At 29.1% G+C, this 19,362-nt stretch overlaps 1 protein-coding gene across 8 annotated transcripts in view; it reads right to left on the reverse strand.

The window, feature by feature from the left end:
• Positions 1-128: 128 nt before the first annotated feature.
• The window catches only part of LOC111630631 (protein mothers against dpp-like), a 49,212-nt gene continuing 29,978 nt past the window's right edge, over positions 129-19,362 (reverse strand). For 2 of the 8 annotated variants that reach the window (XM_023374763.1, XM_023374767.1), the window contains 5 exons: positions 18,403-18,648; positions 13,970-14,071; positions 13,663-13,884; positions 11,020-11,180; positions 129-2,153 (listed from right to left, as the gene is read on the reverse strand). In XM_023374763.1, the coding sequence (XP_023230531.1) occupies positions 1,914-2,153; positions 11,020-11,180; positions 13,663-13,884; positions 13,970-14,071; positions 18,403-18,648 (971 nt within the window). In that variant the 3' untranslated portion in view covers positions 129-1,913. Of the gene's footprint in view, positions 2,154-11,019; positions 11,181-13,662; positions 13,888-13,969; positions 14,072-18,402; positions 18,649-19,362 lie in introns of all 8 variants that reach the window. The other 6 variants (XM_023374760.1, XM_023374765.1, XM_023374764.1 and 3 more) reach the window with 3 other exon arrangements.

The following is a 19,362-nucleotide window of genomic DNA, read 5'->3' on the forward strand; positions in this document are numbered from 1 at the left end:
ATATATAATAGTAATACATTATATATATAATATAAAATTTGAAAGAAATTCATTCACATAAATGAAAAATCAAAATTTTAGTATTTTCACAGAGAAAAAGTTTGCAGTATGCAGAAATTTAGGCAAACTGATTAAACATTGTTCTTTAATTTTTGATGCAAATAAAGTGAGATTCAGACAAGTAAGGCAATGTTCAATATATTTTAAAATTAAAACTCATAAGAATAAAGCATCTTTTTCCATTGTTAACTTTTGTCTTCACTCTTCCATTTTACAACTTTTTTGTTTATATTTCACATTTAATATATTGTATAGTGCAAATCTACATGATGATTCATCATTTTAATTAATGATAAAATGTAGACACTGATGATATTTATTTACATTAAATGTTCTGCATATATCTATTACATTTTCACCCCGGTTTTATGATTAAAAAAATATAAAACATAATCCCTTTTTTGTACATGAGCAAAGTATCAGAAAAAGAAACATATTCTGTTTTTTTTTTTTTGTCCAGGTGAATATAAATTTTACATAATTATTGTAATCGTCACAATTCATCAATTTAAGAAACTTTAGAATCAAAATAATACAATGCACATCTAAAAGTTGAATATTTTTTTCTTATATAGTAGTGTAATTATTTACCAAGTTTCATTCTGTTAAAGGAATTTTTAAATACTGTACATTAAAACCGTATTCCATAAATATCTTATAAAGCTAGCAATACACTGTACTGAAATTTTATCATTTATGCAATAAAGCAATTATATAAAATAAAATTTCTTCACACCAAATTATATATATATTTAAAAAGATATTCAATTATTTTATTTTCTGCTAGAAAAATTTTAAAATATATGTATATATACTGATTTTGATTTTAAATGGATGGATACAGTACATCTATGTGTCATAATAAACTATCTGAAATACAAAACTAAATTATTACTATTCTGAATATTATCCCATTCAGTAAAGTTTATAACATAATATATTTATATTAGCACTTCTGATGTAAAAGAATTAAACTATGATTGTTACTGTATAAAGTGACAGTATTCTATAAATCACAGAGAGCGCAATTTAACTCAATACATAATCATACATTGCGAATAATACAATTCATAGAACATTATATATTTACAACAATGAGAACAAACCTTTAAACTAGATTTAAATATTTCATATGTCTAAATGTAATACCAATACTGAAATTAATATTTGAAGTAACCTAACTTACATCAGATCTACTTTACACTTATTCGATCTATTTTAAGCAGTTTGATAATGCAATCCTTCCTCTGTTATTTTCTATAGACAAGTGTGAACATCCTAGAACAACACAATGAAATGAGCATGATTTGGTATTCTTTACAATTATATGTGTAACTGTACAATAGTGGAAAAAAGTATTTTTAATGACAGATATAAGAAAAAGCAACTGTCATTAGAAAAAATTCAGTTGATCAAACTAAAGTTTCAAACATAATCAAGAATAATAAAAAGTAAAAATGCAAATATTGTAATAGTTTCAAATCATCCCCAAGTAAATGCTTAAACATCTGAAATATTTTAAAACAGCTGCTGTACAAGTTATATTTATGTGTATTTTCATGTTTATATATATATATATATTTAACAAGGAACACATTTCCACATCTAAAATAGGATACAAAGATAGAACTGCAACTAAAGAATTGTATCAAACGCGATGTTCTTGTGACCATTCATGTACAAATGTAACCTTTGAGAGAAAAAAATTAGAATGAGATTATATATCTTTGTCTGATCTCAGTAAAAAAATGTAACTTCTTTATGATTAAATTTTTACATTCACTTTTATGAATATCTTCCTGAGCACAGACAGACATTAAAATATCAATGATTGTACAACACAACAGTTTTTGTCACGATACAGATGAGATAGGATTATGTGGTGAACCCATTTGTGTGAGTACTTTATCCAACCACTGTAATGGACCGTGCAGATGAATTTCAATCCAGCATGGAGTGGAAGTGACATCTTGGCGATGGTATTCAGCTCCCCATCCTTTGACAAAACTCATCCGAATGGTACACATTTTGGTTAATTCATATACTGCTTCAAATCCATGGTTTACTGCTTGACTTAACAACTGAGCAAATTCCTGTAGAAAATTATTATTAGAATATAAATTTCATTTAATCAAAATTATGCTAAATATAAATAAAATAGCTGTCTGTTTTTAACATATACAGGTAATTCAAAAATCAATTAACATTTGAAAAAAAATTGATATTTCGGTGAATTTTTTGTGTAGTAACATGATTAGCATGGAAATGCATAGGATCATGCAGGTTTTTTCCCAAAAGTGTCAAAATCAGTTCCAATTATGTCTACTAGGTAACACTTTCATCCATAACACTGTAAAGAACTGAATCATAACAAATGCCAATGTGGCATAATTTATTGTCAAGCATGGCCTAAAGATGAGTAATGATATTATTGATAGCATAAAACAGCATTTCTCAAGGTATCATTTAGACCTCCATTGTATAGTCTTTTAGCATTGCCAATGATGTTAGGCAATCTCTGTAAACCCATGACTTCAGGTAGCCCCATAAGAAAAAGTCACAGGGCATCAGGTCTGGAGACATTGGTGGCCATTCATTCTGAAAGAAATGGTTTATCATTATTCTCTAAACAATGACAGTAACAGTTGTTTCAAGGAAAAGCAACATTGCGTGGTACTTCACCCTGTATGAATGTCACAACATTCAATGCTTTCCTTTCTTCCAGGTTAACCTAATAATGATCTGTAATAGTGACAATTTCAAAAGATGTGACATCATTCATAGTAAGGCACTATCAGATGGACATAATTGGAACTAATTTTGACACTTTTCTGGAAAATCCCCTTGTGATTCTATGCATTTCCATGCTAATCTACCATGTGTCAAAATTTTAATTTTTCTAAAATATCAATTTTTTAAATGTTTGCTGACTTTTGGATCACTGTATATATAAGCAATTGAATGCCCCAATAATTGAAACTAGTAGATTATTAAAAATTAAAATAAAATAATAAATAAATCTCATATCACAAATGATTAATGATATCCATTTGATATGTCAGAAAAATTTATGCAAATTATAAACTAATCGGTTCTTTATAAGTTTATTTTAACCCTTTGCATATCAGCAGAGAATACCGGTTTGTTTACCATTTTTAAATTTTCTACTGTTACATCAAGTTTGTTTCATGTGATTATGTATATTATGTTTTTCTGTAGAATACATTCAATAGCATTTCAAAATGAATAACTGTTAACAAAGAGAAATAGTTATTTGTTAAAAGTAATTTTGTTTTAACCTGTCACTGAATGAAATCAATACTAATAACATTTAGTGAGATAACGTTTTGTATTTGTACATCATTTTCTATTTAAATGTGTAACTGATAGATATCTCTCTCTCTCATGTGTGTATGCATGCACACATAAAAGGAATATTAATATGGAAAAATTATCTATCAATACAGGATGTTCTTAACATCCTGTATTGGTAATTTAAATACAGGATGTATTTAAATTATCAATGCTTATAGTATTGTTATAGAAAAATATATATTACTTAAACATAATAGTAACTAATAGGAAATGATCTTTCATATGAATTTATTTTTAAATTTAGCCATGACTGTTTTTAAAAAAATTTCTTGATATTTTAATAATACTTTAAAGTTTGTTTACAATATACTCTCAATTATCTGTGTGCAGATTATCCATGCATGCATACCTCTCAATAAAAATTTATGTCAGGAATACAAAATATTACCATTAAAATTTTTTAAAATATGCATTGTTAACTGTTGCTATTTAAAATGGTATCTATATTGAGTGCCAGAACTACTACCAGAATGTGAAGGCATAAATTAAATGACCTAAATAAAGGCATATTGTTCAAGGATTGACTATACTATACAACATATACATCTTATTTCTGAGAACCATTTTTACTACTTTAACTAACATTTTCAACCTGATCAACAGGCTATCATCAGGTTATCAGTTTACTGGAATGTTTACAACTGTTCTATAATCAAACCAATATGCAATAACAAATTTGAATTTAAAACAATTTGAATATTTACTTAAAAATCAAAATATAAAATACAGTAATACCCCGAACTTACGCAATAGGTGGGACCGAGTGATAACTGCATAACTCAAATTCGCATAAGTCGGGGTATAATTTCGCAATTTGTGTAAAATCCAAGTTGGATGTATGTAAACTAATAAATGTTCTCATTAATCTTATCTTGTCTTTTTATTCGTTCACGGTTACAAGAAATTACCACATAGAGTCTCTCAAGTCTCCGTAGATATAACAAACACAGAAATAAATAACACAAAATAAATTGTAGCTATGTGTTGATTCCATGCAACACATCCCAACATGTAAGCTGAACAATAGTGTGGGGGGAGTGAGTAATCGAGAGTTGGCACTCAAACAAAAGACGAATCGACGAGATTTGAAAATTGCATAACTCCGGGTTCGCATAAATCGGGGTAGCGTAAGTCAAGGTATTACTGTATAAATAATATAACTAATCCATTAAATACATAAACTGAGCAAATCAAAATAAATAGAGTAGAACAAAATAAAATAAAATATAACAACATAAGATATAAAATTACATTGACTGTGCACTATGCATCTTTTACTAGCCATTATTGATCATATATTTGCATGCCGATGGTAAGCTTGTGGCATCCTTGTAGTTTAAACATTTGCTAGTCAGGCTGGATTTATAAATTTCGAACTTTTCCAAACTTAATGCCAGAGTTAGTGAACATATCGGTGTAACAATTCTGGCCTCAGCCCATTCAACTACCGAACCATCAGTTTGCACCACTCTGGATAGTGCTGTAGAATAGTGTCCCTTGTTTACATCGTATACGTGCTCCTTAAGCTTTTTGTTGAGGTTTCTGGTGGTGACACCCACATACTCTTTGTTCAAACCTAATTGATCATTTTAATATGGTATCTTCTATACTCCAGATTGTTGTTCCTTCTTGATCATATCCTTGTCATTCCTAAGCAAGTTATAAACCGTGGGAGCCCTTATGTATAGTAATCTTGTGTTCTTGTAATCTGCAACTTCTTTCACAATATTTGACATGTTTCTGTTGTATGTGAACTTAGTCACCTTGTTGTTCATGTCTTTCTTTGTTTTCTTTTTGCTAGGATCAGTGTAAGAACTTATTAACTGCCACCTGTAATATGATATTTTGCATATTTACTGGCCACAATGAGAAAATTTGATATTTAATATTTTATTATAATGTAAATAGAAGGGTCATTATATAACAGTCAGTAGAGGGAAGATAAAAAAATTAAATGAACTACAAACCCGCTGTAATTACATGTGCTCACCTAATTAAAAGTTTTTACATCTGTGTGTTAAAAGTACTTTACAATTTGTTTGGACTGCACATGTTGTTTTTTTCTGTAAATATATATTATTTTGCACTTATATACTTTGATTTTGTTTTGTAATATTATTTACTTTATATGCAATAAAAGAGAATAATTAAACTAGTTTTCGATATTTTTTTCCTTTTTTTTAACTATTTACTATTAAAAAAACATTATCAGATATAAAACAGATTTTTATTAAAATACTCTGACTGCTGGCTGTCGAACCACTTTACGAGGCCATACGATGGCCGGTGGTCGAAGCCAACTTTATAGATGTACGCAAGAGGCCACCACTAGGATGTAAAACGTCTTACAAAGCCAGGATAATTTAACTTTGAGTGAAACTACATTGGTTATAGTGACATCAGGCAGTCAGATGGAGGTTAACGTGTTAATGAATCATTCTTGAATGAAATTCCAATGTCTAAAAAATGCACTTCTGTAGTACTAATTTGCTCAAATTTAAGTTTTAAATCATATTTTATTTATTTCATTCAAAAAAATGCTGTATTCTTGTATCTTTCTTCCATAAAATGAACACATCATCTAAATATCTCTTGTATAAGATTATGTCCCACCTAAAATTCGTAATAGCAATCTGTTCTAATCTGTGTAACACTAACTCGCAGAGTAAGCCAGGCATCGGGCTGCCCATCAGAACCCCTTTCATTTGTTTATAGATTCTGCCTTCAAAGATGAAGAATGATTGAAAACATATCAGGTTTGCAAGTAGCTCCATGTCTTTAGGACCCAGGTTTGCAAGTAGCTCCATAAAATTGGATTCATGTTATCACGTATTAATTGACACCTTGTGCAGTTTAAACCCATATGGTAAAATGAATCCAATTTTATGGAGCTAATTGCAAATCTGATATGCTTTCAATCATTCTTCAGCTTTGAAAGCAGAATCTATAAACAAATGAAAGAGGTTCCAATGGGCAGCCAGATGACCGGCTTACTCTGCGAGTTAAGGTTATGCAGATTAGAACAGATCGCTATTACGAATTTTAGGGGGACAATCTTATACAAAAGATATGTAGATGATGTGTTCATTTTATGGAGGAATGATACAAGAATATAGCAATTCATTCCCAGAAACTAAACATATATTCTTGGTGTCTTCAAAACTGCTCTACAAAAGCACTGAATGAGGATTTCACCTTGACAGACTAAATATACATACTTGGTGTTGTCAATGGTGTTCCACAAAGCACTCAACACAAACTTCATCTCCACAAACTAAATATATGTCTTCAATAGTACTTCTTCCTGCATTCAACTCAGATTTTCAATATCTTCAGCTATTAAGAAGACCAACTGTCTTGCAAGTGTCAACCAACTGTTAGACAACCTGCTTTTCAGGAAATTGTTGGTCTCCCATTGCAAATTGCAATATGTATTGTATTCATAGTAGTCGCAAGCCCCCTATCTAGGGCACTTTTGTTGTATTTTATTACCATGTACTGTATATATCTGTTTATTTTCTTCCTTAGCGAGGATTTTCAGACCCCACTGCAAGTTGCAATGTTTCATATGTTTGTTTGCATACTCCTAGTTTGGCATGCTTTTGTGTTGTCAGTTTTTTTTTTAAACATGTGGTTTTTTTATCTGCATATGTTCATTGTTTTATGTCCTGTGTTAATTGTCTTGTCAGTCTCTCATTGCAAGTTGAAATGTTTTGTCTATTCACTTTGCGAGTGTCCCTTGCTTATAACTTCTGTAACATGGGCATCTATTCTGTTTGTACGTATTGTTTATTGTCTTGTCATATGGAACTTTGTTGATTCCCTCATTGCAAGTACAATGGGTATTGTAAATATGTTATGTTTGTGTGCCCATCACTTAGGGCACTTATGTAATTCTTAACTACTGTTCCACAACTGAATATAAATTTTTAATTTTGTTTTAAATAAAAGCAATGTAGGTGCCCTTAAGACTTCCATTTCATCCCCTTCCCTATCCTTCTTTATAATTTCACCTTCAGCCTCTTCCTCTAAATCAGCGATTCCCAACCTGTGGTACGCGTACCCCTAGGGGTACGCGATAGGTTGTTTAGGGGTACAGAAAAAAGTTAGTTATTATGGCAGAAAAAATAATATATTATGTATCACAAACTAATAGTATTAAAAAATTATTAGATAAAAAATGTTCCTAGCAACAATCACAACTTTATTATACATTTTTTCTTTTAGTTTTTTTTCTTTAATTTAAAGTTACAATATGTAAAATTAACAATACGATTACTCACTAAATTTCTTAAATGAGGGGTACAATCTAGAGATATGACATGTCAAGGGGTACAATCTAGAGATATGACATGTCAAGGGGTACGCTAATGAAAAAAGGTTGGGAACCACTGCTCTAAATCATCATCTTCATTTTCACCCCAGGCAATACCTTTGAATAGCCCTGATTTCATCCCCTATCTACTAAAAGTAAAATAAGGTATATATGTTGTATAATATTCAATGAATCTAAGTGTATATTGAAGATTGACTATACTTACTGTATAGTCAATCCTTGAATAATATGGCTTTACTCATGTGTATACTGTATTTTTTTTATCCTTCATTAAATAAGCTGTAAAATTGTTTGAATAAAATGTTTTAAATTATTTCCTTATCAATAAATCATTAATATCACAGAATTAATGACATTTTATGATGATATCTAGCTGACATCCTGTCATTCTCAGTTAATAACACAATACAAGAAATTGATTGTAAACTGTGGAGCACTAGTTCAATAAATTTTTCTGAATTTAATATTAATTAATTATGTTCTCAAAATCTATTTTATTCATAATATATAAACTATTATGTTATATCTATATATATAATCGAGACGAGTTGATGATGATGATGATAAGCGCAGAGCCCAAATTGTTAGGAGTTAAAAGTTGAAATTTGGTACACAGTTAGGGTATGTCATGAAAATGCACACTAAGACGGGATTTTCGAAATCCCCCCAGGGGGAGAGACAACATTAAGGCTTCTATATACATTATGGATACAAGCCCAAACGGTTAGGAGTTGAAAGTTGAAATTTGGTACACAGTTAGGGTATGTTACGAGAACGCACACTAAGAAGGGATTTTTCGAAATTCCTCCCCACGGGGAAGAGGAACAGAATTAAGGCTTAACACTTCCATCAACAATGGAAGTGTTAAGTAACAATGAAATTGTTAAGAGAAAGTGATGTACAAGAAGCAGATGCAGATTTTTCATTTTTGCGGGAAATCGAACATATTTTTAGACCCATCTAAAACTTCTCTAATCAGTCCGGAAACAGGGGACCCAATTCTTGCATTCTGTGAAAACGGGTAAGGTTGACTATAACATAATAATGTTAATCTTCCCTATTGTTACTTTTGTCCAAGCATCGCCGGCCTACCTGCTAGTTTAATATAAAATTAAAAACTAAGTAAAAGAAAAATCAATTAGCTTTCATTAAAACAGACTTGCAGATTATCAGTTTCCACATTATCTGTGCCTTCACTACTGGTGATTAGTCAGAATAATTGGGAGTACACTGTAATTTGAAATTTTCATAAAAACATCTAATAATGCTACCTAACTTCTTTGCTTCATGACTAAATATCAAAAAATAAAAAAAACAACAAGAGGGAAAATATACAATTCAAAACAAACTTTAAAAAAACCATCTTTTGCATATCACATCATGTGATATCAAAAGAAAAACTTGGTAATTTCATAAAACAAACTGTTTTACTTTTTAAGATTCAGAATTTTTTGGTAATAACCTTAATGTTTCCTTTTGATTGCATCATTTTATTTTTTTCTAAAAAGGTGCTTCCACTCAAACATTTCATATTATACAGTGAGACTAGTATAGTTTTATATATACACACGTATACATAAATACTTAAATATGTGTATACACACACACAAATCAATTAGAGGATAATGCATTACAAATAGAAATTTACAGCTAATCCAGAAAGTTTAGACATAAGTAATATCACACAGTAAACAATTGCAAATTTGTATTTATGATTTGTTTTACATGAGTAATTGTAAAAGGTAGAAACTGCTTTTAACTCCAACTCTCAGAAGTTTATCAGTATTGCATTACAGAAAACACTTTTTTTTAGTTATATTTAACCATGTCTCATCAGCAAGATTTATCATATTCTATAGTTTATTGGTCAATAAAATTGGAAGTTGGTCAAATTAAATATGCCATTGCAGATGCTGCTGTAGTGTTATAAAATATCATTAGCAGATTGTGGAATAGAATCCTAAATAAAGGAACAGTACAAAGAAAAAGGTTGTACATAAATTATTATCCCAAGAGTGAGTTGTTATTTGTCACAAACCACTTATTGGAATCAACAGAATGCCAGACTTTCAACAGGAACAGGAGACTTGTCTTGACAAAAGCCATTCATCTTCATCAAGCATAGTTTTACATGAAAAGACCATTGATGTGTCCAATGTTAACAAATAATAAAACAGACATTTTGTACATTTACATAAATTAGTCTGATTTCACTTTTTTATGCCACTTATTTAGGGATTTTAATTAATTCTTTTATCAAAATAAGAGAGAAAATTTTCACACAAGTATGTGAATACATACATTTTTTAATTTGATGTTTAAATATAACAACACTAATCTTTTATGTTAAAATGCACTTTTGCCTACTTCATCCGTCAAATAATATTTGGACAGAATGATCAGTATGACTTTAAAAAACATTATAGAAATTTTAAAAAATTAAAAGCTGATTTCCAAAGAAAAAATTATATATCACATCATCAGTATTCCACATATTTTTTAAATGGATTTACTTACTGTAGATGGATGAAAATATTTTTAAGATTTTCAAAGAAACACGTTAAAATAATTTTGGATATATTCACTTAGATGTGTTAATTGATCTGTTGAAAAGAATATGTATTTGTTTAAATTTTGAATGTTCTGGTAAACACACATTAAAAATTGTCATCAAACTATACTCAAGAAATATAAAAAAGTCACACTTTTTGTATATATACTACTTATAAAGTTTATCAGCCTGGCAGCCAAAAATAAATCATCTGAACATGCCTGGCAAAAAGGGCCTGAGGAGAACACTGAGTTGTGTAAAGTTCAGTGTAAAAAACTAATTTATAAAGTTTTGCAAAATTTTATAATTTAGAATGCAAAAAAGTAGGCCCTTAGATATAATCTAAATCAAATTTATTGACAATAAAGTTAATAATAAAAAAGTTATAATATATAAACAAATAAATTTAATTTATTAATTAAAACATGAATTTTACTTAATATTTTATTAATTCATTTTTTTAAGAAAAGTAACTATATATATTTTCTGTCATTGCACAAATTGTTATTCACTATTATATCATTAATGTGTAAAATTGAATTATGGTTCCTATTTCTAGCTAATAACCATTTAATCTCTAAGGAATTTACCTTATAATAACTATTACTGTTCTTTTTTTAACATTAGATTAGAGATTTATTTTTAACTTAATAGAATTTTTAAGAAATTAAATTTTAGGTTAAAAATTCTAATTTACCTGATTGTTAAAAATTTTTAAACTACAACCAGGAGGAATCTTGCACACAGTTGTGGGATGAAATCCATGTGAATGATTGCAATTACGACTTTGGACAAAAATGGCACTATCACTAAGACACTCTGCATACACTTCACCTCCAACATAATACAGATGAACACCTATAAATATGAAGTATATAACACAATTTGTTTTAAATTTGCTATTAAAAATAAAAAATTTTAAATTAAAAATAAGTAACATATTCAGTTCAAGCTGATTATCTCAATGTATATATTTAATTCTTCCAAAATTAACAGTAAAATACAATAGTTTTTCTTTTATTTTGTACACTGTTTCTTGCGCATTACATGATGCTAATTTAGAAGTCAGTGAACTATTTTTATATCAAAGTTAATATTTATTAATTACAGTACTCCACACCATATATTTTTTATTAAGTAATACAGGATTTATTTTCAATTAATGTATTCTTATTGAAATATAAGTAGCAAAACATTAAGTGACTTAGTAAAAGAAAAAATTTTTAACATTGCAATTTTATAATATAAAACTGAAATAAATTTTATACTGCAGTTTAAATTAGTTTCAGAAAGATAAGTGAGAAAAATTTCTTATGAAAGTCATTAAGAACCTAAACATCCAGATTTTATTTTTTTTAGCCTTTCTCTTATAATTTAAAACTTTCTTTTGCACTCAGAACATATCTTTCTTTCTAATTTTCTTGAATTATCCGTACTGCCAACTGGAATATATAAACTAATATGTAATAGTTGTGATAATCTGATTATTTTCTATATTAGTATCATAATAACTATTTTAAATTTTATTTCTAATAGTGCATTTTTTAATTATTCTTTAAAAAAATTTTAAGGTTGCATTTCCATTTAAAAAACTGAAGTTATTGGTTTTATCAATAATAGTTCCATCTATGGGGAAACCAACACTTCAAATTTTGGCTCCCTTATACAGAAAACACATTTTATCTGGAATATTTTTTTCATAGAATGCAAATTTCTCAAGATATTCACATGTATTGATTAAAATGATATTCTAAAGCAAGAAGTTAGTAGTTTTTTTTCAAATACTATATAGAATTTACAGTTAGCTCATAGTAACTAGCAACTTGAATGTAATGCTATCATATTGGTACTAAAATTTATTTATTATGCAATACTTATAGTATTGTATAATAAATAATGGTAATGAAATGAAATATTGGTAATGTATTTCATTTCTTTCTATTTTTATAAAATGGAAAGAAATGAAATACATTACCAGTACAGTCATAAAAATGTTTTATAAATATAAAGTAAATAACTGTCAATCAAAATTGAAAAAATAATGATCCAACTTTGGTTTCATCATCACAAACCTCTTCTGATTTTGTACAGGGAAATTGGTTTTTGCCTGTGGGATGATGGTGTCAAATCACTTCTTTGTAGAATGAGAAGACAAATGTGTGTTAATGATAAGGAAAACGCAAAGTTTTTAAATGTGGTTTTTTGCTTATTATTCTAGTGTAAATAATATAAACACATTGAAAAGCTATTACGTATATTTTTTAAGATTTCAACAAATAAATTCTAAAAAGTGTATAAATATTTAGAAAAAACAATTTATTATTAATATATAGTTTTCAAATGATTCTTTCATAAATAAAATTAAATATGTTTTTTAATGAGTTAAGAAACTGATTTGATGATTTTGACTAGTCTAGAGAAGGTTACGTACACAACTAATTAAGATGCATTACTGCATAGAAATCTAATTTTACATGGTCTTGTTACATTTAATATAAACAAAAGCTCTCAAAACTAATGTTTAAGAATTTTTGAACATATTCATGCTTTACCAAAAGCAGTATTAACTAAGATTTAAATTTTAATTAAAAGTTATCAGTATTTATGAAATAACATCAAAAATATCAAATTTCGTTCAATGAGTATTTCTGAATTATGCTTCTTAAGTGTGCATTTAAAATTCTCACTTATAAAAATATATAAAAAACTTTTTAACTATATTCAATTCTTCTTTACTTTTAAATTCTAGAAAATTAAATATAGAAAATGTATTCTTTGTAATGATAATTCACTATAGAGTTAAGCCAACTGTTTTTAAGTAATTAATAATTTACAAATAGTAAACTTCACTACACAACTGTGTGTCATTGTAGGGCATGAATATTTATTTACACTTAATTATCTTGTAATAAATATTTTCATTTTTTGCAATTATACCCTTTCATTATTTGCAAAAACTTTCTCATTGGCATCAATTGTGTTATGTTGGAACTTTTAACCTTAAAAACTTCTCTCTACAAATACAAATTTTGTATTTTATTTACATTGAAAATATGAAATATGAAGTAAGTAGTGTATATTTACAAATTTCTTCTATGACAAATATGTAGCGAAAAAATTTCCAAAAACATTTTAACACAAATATTTTGTGTAAAATGATTAATATAAATAATCTTATCAATTTGTAAAAAAACCAATGATCATAAAGTGAATAAATACCAAATCATCTACATACAAACTGAAATACAAACACTTAATTTTGTTGATGTGATTTATATTATTTTTGCATTATTATATTCTATTTATTATTATATATTCTATTTTTACAGAAAATGTTTACCTTTTCCAATATGACGTCTGGTATTTTCAATTGTGGAATTCCTGTTTACATTGCTCAATAAACCTAAGCAAAACCTGTTATTATTATTTGATGGATCAGTAAATCCATCAATTATGATGCTATGATTCTGAGCATGAAATACTTCTCCAACCCTCGAGTTAAGTTCATAATATGCTATTGAACACCAATATTGAGGTTCTTGATATGTCACTGGAGACACATCTACTGTAAAAATAAAACATTATCTAAGTACTACAATTCTATACCTAAAAAAAAAAATCTTTTTCAAATAGCAAAAATTTCTAACCAGAAGTAATACTAGATGTATCCATTGGTTGTTGTGGTGGTTGGCTGCTATTGGATCCAGGTTGACTGTCATCTGGACTATATGCTGGTGGTGGTGTTTCTGCTAGGAAAAAAGTTGTTTTAAAAAAAAATTATATAAATTAGCTACAAAACAAATATTAAAATGTGGTCAAAACCATAAATAATATCCATATTATAAATGCCCAAATAGTAGTTAGATATTAAAATATTTTATTTATTCATTTATTATTTACTGCATACTTATTGAATATGTTAACACTAGCTGCTAGTTATACAGTATACAGAGAAAGATATATAGTGGTGCCTCATATAACGTACACCTCATATAATGAACGCTGCGAACAACAGACTTTCTGTTTGGCCGTTACGTGAGGTGAACAACAAACTTTCTGCGAACAAGTGCGAATGATGTTTTCACTCTTTTGCCGTTGCCAATGACAATCTGCTATTTTTATAATATATTAGTATTATTAGAATATATTATTAGTATATCTGAAGTACAGAGCTCCTGTTGGGATTTGGCTTGCTCCTTGTTTATTACATACATTACCTCAGTGCAGAGTATTTACATTTATTCAAGTATTATGCAAATCATGGCTTCTAAAAAAACAGAAAGGTGGTTTCAATTGAAACAAAGCAAGAAATCATCAAGAGTGAAAGTTGACAAAAAACTTCCTTGTCGAATGAGAAGTTTACCAACACTCATTATCCAAACAGAGCTGATGCCAACAGGATCAATGATCTCTACAATGATACCCTTGCCCATCATTTCCGACAGGTGTTGAAGAAGACAGAGAAACAGATCACCTTGGATATGTTTTTCAAGAAGCCAGCAGGCAAAAACAAAGGATGGAACAAGAGGAGTTGACTCTGCAAGCTCCGGTAGCCTCTCCTGAATCTGACTCCGATTAAAAAAACAATAAAAAGAGACCTGCTGCAATGTGTAAAAAGTCTGTATCTGTATGAATGTGTGAAGAAAGTGTTCCTCCATCTCCTCCTCACAACATCCAACTACCCGGCATAATTGGTGACTGCTCCATTTTCATTTTTTTTTTATGTTACAGTATGATTATCTTATACTGCGGAACAAATTTTATGTTTTAACATGTATTTCTATGAGAAAATGCGTTTCGTATAATGGACTTTTCACTTAACAGACGTGCACCTTATACGAAACACCACTGTAGTTCAGCTGATGAGATTCACTTTCATTATAATGTGTAATATAGTATACATTAAACAAATATATATACTTATGAATTGTAAGCATAATTAATCTGAAATGACTTAATAGGTTGGGGAGAATCAGACACAATAAAAACCCAGACATATATTCCTGTCTTTGACATAGAATGTGCAGTCTTTGTCAGTAACAAACATCATGTCCATGTTAAAATCTTAAGGTTAATAAAAATTATGTAATGGAGTCTCATACCCTCACTGTCTCCATTTTATATTAGTACACTTAATCAGTACATTTATATCTATACTAGCTCTGTAAGTAAGTGCATTATGTGACAGATCAAACTATTTATGTAACAGATCAAAATGATGAAAAACATTTTGGTCAGATGTGTATAAGTTTTACAGCTCATCTAAATTTTAATAAATATTTAAATTACAAAACATTTAATTAGCCTATAAAATGTTAGGGAAGATCAAATCACATTCCTTAAATATTAAACTGTAAAAGTCAAATTTAAACTATACAGAAGAGTACTGGAAACTCAACTCACAACATTCCATAAAACTCGTGTTGTTCAAAAAGGAAAAAATTCATGTAATTTAATTTTTACTATTATAACTTAACACTATGATCAAATAAGTTCTTCACTGATGACAATCAATAATATCATCAATTCTTTGTGTTAACAAATATAACCCTTTTTCCAAGGTGCCACAGCAAAACACCACAATGTGAATGTCACTAAGTTAACTCAAAAGTAGCCACTAAATAGCTATTATTATTATTTTTTCTTTAAGTAAAATTTAACTATAAATAGAAACAGTCATTATTGGTGCATAGTTAATACATATATTAATTTGCATATATTCAAAAATTCTGCTATTTATTCTAGCATCATTGCTATGCCATTAAACTTGACATTTTCAGTAACTCGTTACCTTCTCAGTCCACATTAACTCACATTTGTGGGACTACTGTGGCATGAAGAAAAAAAACTTAGACAAAATGTTAAACTAGTGGAAATTGGTTCTGGATGGTCAGAACATTTTTTTTTGTCTACAGCCTTTTGGCATGCCCTAAATCTGCCAACAATGAAGTTAATATAAATCAATGTGGTGGATAGTAAACAGGTAGCTACCAAGAGAAAGGTGAAAGTAATTTGTGAACTAAATCCAAATATGATGAAAGCTAATATAATTAGTCACTCTACTGCCTAAGGATATGCTTGAAGCTGGTTTTGTGATAATTTGAAAATATTTGAGAATGGCTTGGAAGTGAGGAAAAAAAGCAGAGATTGAGTCAATCCAACATCCATTTGGACAGAAACCAGCAGAGGTGAGTACAGCAAGCTCTCAAAGGAAAAGTTAGGCTGCGTTACATGTCACTAGCTGAAAAGTTTGAAGTGAACCACAAACAATGAAACAAATAGTGGAGGACATGGATGGAAGCAGAGAAAGCAGAAAACAGCTTTAGAAGCTGTTTTCTGCTTTTTCTCTGCTTCCAGGTCAAGAAAATCATTAATGTCAGTGTCTGCCCAGCTTTTTCAAAGGACAAGACAAATCACTTAACCTGATGTCATCATGCCGTAATGGCCTAAGATTTTCATTCTGGGATGGCAGAAATGGGAAAGAACTTGTTTTAGAAGGGAGGGTAGCTATTATCTGCCATTTTATCATCAAACTAATTTTTAAAATTTCATGATCAATTTTTAGTAAGACATAATCAGAAAAAAATTGTGAGAATGTGTAATTACTTGACTAACAATCAATTTATATTGAAAGAAATCCCAATAATGGTCATTATAGATAAATTTAAATAAATTATTTCAGGGAGAGAGTGAATTATGAGGTGGTGTGAATGGGTGGGGAAGAGAATTTTAAGGTGGACTGGCACCCATCCTAGCACCAGCAATGATCATGGATTGACAACCCATTCACACCACCTCATCCAACCAGCAAACCAAAATAGCAAACCATCTGCAACCAAAAAATTTCACTGAAAAGAGAAATTTGGCAAAAATATGTTGATGGCAATTGGGCTAAAGACCCACAATGTTCATGTTTCATGAAATCTAGAGACCATTAACTCTGAAGTCTACATTCAAGTGTGTAGTAAAAAGCAACTAGTTCCTTACATACATAAACATTACCTAACAACACTCAATACATCTTTTGGCCAGACTTAGTTTGTATTACTCCTCTCAGATACAAGCCAAGTTAAGAGAATTCAGAATCACTTTTGTGGATAAAGAAAATGACTCATCCAATGTTTCCCAGCATTGTCTAATTGTAATTTTTGGGGTTACAATAAATCTTGTCTATGAAAATGAATAGGAAGTAATAACACTTCAAGGTCACATCACAAGGATGACCAAAAACTTGGAAGAGATCTTAGAAATTTGACAAAACTCAATTCACATGTTCATTCTCAAAAAGGAAAGATGCAAAATATGAAACTGATACTTTAATCATGTAGTGGTGATATATTATGAACATGATGTATATGATAAATTAAAAAACATCATGTATTTTGTTAGTAATAAATAAAATGGCAAAATGTTTGCCCAAGATTTCCTCCCAATAGTACTGGGAAGAAATCTTGGTCAAACATTTTGCCATTTTATTCATTTATTCATTTTATCATTAGTTTGGTTTGATAAGAGAAGACAATGTAGCATGTGAATAATCTGCCAAGGGTGGATGTTTCTCAGAAGAACATGCTGTTGGAAAATGACCTCTATTTAGGTGTTAGATATATGAAGAAAATCCAAAAATCTCCATATAGCAAGTCAATTGGTAAGGCACAAACCCAATACAAACTACCAGTTTTAACCACTCATAACTTATTTCAAGAGAAAAACTGGATCACTGAAAACTGATCAAATCTTTCTCTTGATATGAGTTCATCATAATTAGTATTTTGGTCTTACCAATTTTAAAATTATGCAAGGCTAACTTAAATTGTGCTTGAAATATAAATTTCATATCTTTACTATAATATCTCTGTTGTAACTTGAAACTGTGGAATAAGTATGAAACCTCTAAAATTAAGAAAAATATCTATTTAATCAATTCATTCTTTCTAATTGTAATTTTCCTTTTATAGTCTTTATAAATTTAATTTGAATTTTTTTATTATTGTTAGAATGTAACATAAAAAGAGATACTACTATTGAATTTTTCACAACACAAAATAGTAAACTGAATATAAACAAAATTTTAACATACCAGGTAAGCCAAATGGACTATTTGGAGCACTACTATTCAAACTAGTAACTGGAGAAGGTACACTCAAACCAGATGATGCTGATAAAGTATTTCCAATAGGAGTATTTGGTGGTGGTGTTGTAAATCCTTGTGCAGAAAAACTAACATTATGTGGCATAGCAGGCTCAGGAACTGGTTGGAAACTTGACAACATTGGATGACCTGGAGGATATTCACTGTGTCTTGGAACTAAGACAGGAGGTAAAACTAAAAAACAGCAGAAAATAATAATTGGAAAATGCAAATATTTTACAATAAAAATTAATTTTTAATTATAACTTTATATTAAAGTAAGTTATATAAAATTTCAATAAATTCAATTCAGTTGCTGCAAAAATAAAATCAAAATGTTTCTTTGAATAATCAAATGAACTACAAAGTTAAACTCTGCTGTAATAAGTATGATTATAATGAGTTTGTAATTATTGTGGGCAGATCTTCATTTTGCTTTCTGTTTAGAATACATTTTCATGTAAATATTCATTGTTTTAATGAGTTAACTTCATGGATATAACAAACTAACTTTTGTCCTGTGTAGTACTTAATGAATGAGAAAATCACTATCACCTGAGTGAACCATCTACTTGAATTGTTAAAACTATATTAAAATTGTTTTGTGTGACTTATTTTTACATTTATCCTTCAGTCTTCCAAATAAACATGTCATCTAATTAAAGAATGCACCTTTTGATTCATGAAAAAATCTAGTATCCAAAAATAGAGCACAAATTAAAAAATATCGAAATATGTAGAAAATTTGGAAATTTGAGTGTTTTAAGAATAAATTTGAGATATATGGAAATACAGTAGAGCCTCGAAAACTCAGCCTAATGTGGACCGAAGGGTGGCCGAGTTTGTGAAAATGCCGGGTTATCGGGAATGGGGTTAAAAAAACTAAGTATGAGTGTTTCCTCAGAAAAT

This window comes from Centruroides sculpturatus, unplaced genomic scaffold (assembly GCF_000671375.1).
Source record: "Centruroides sculpturatus isolate CEXI.00-Female unplaced genomic scaffold, Cexi_2.0 scaffold348, whole genome shotgun sequence".
In the NCBI taxonomy this organism is placed as follows: Eukaryota; Metazoa; Arthropoda; class Arachnida; order Scorpiones; family Buthidae; genus Centruroides; species Centruroides sculpturatus.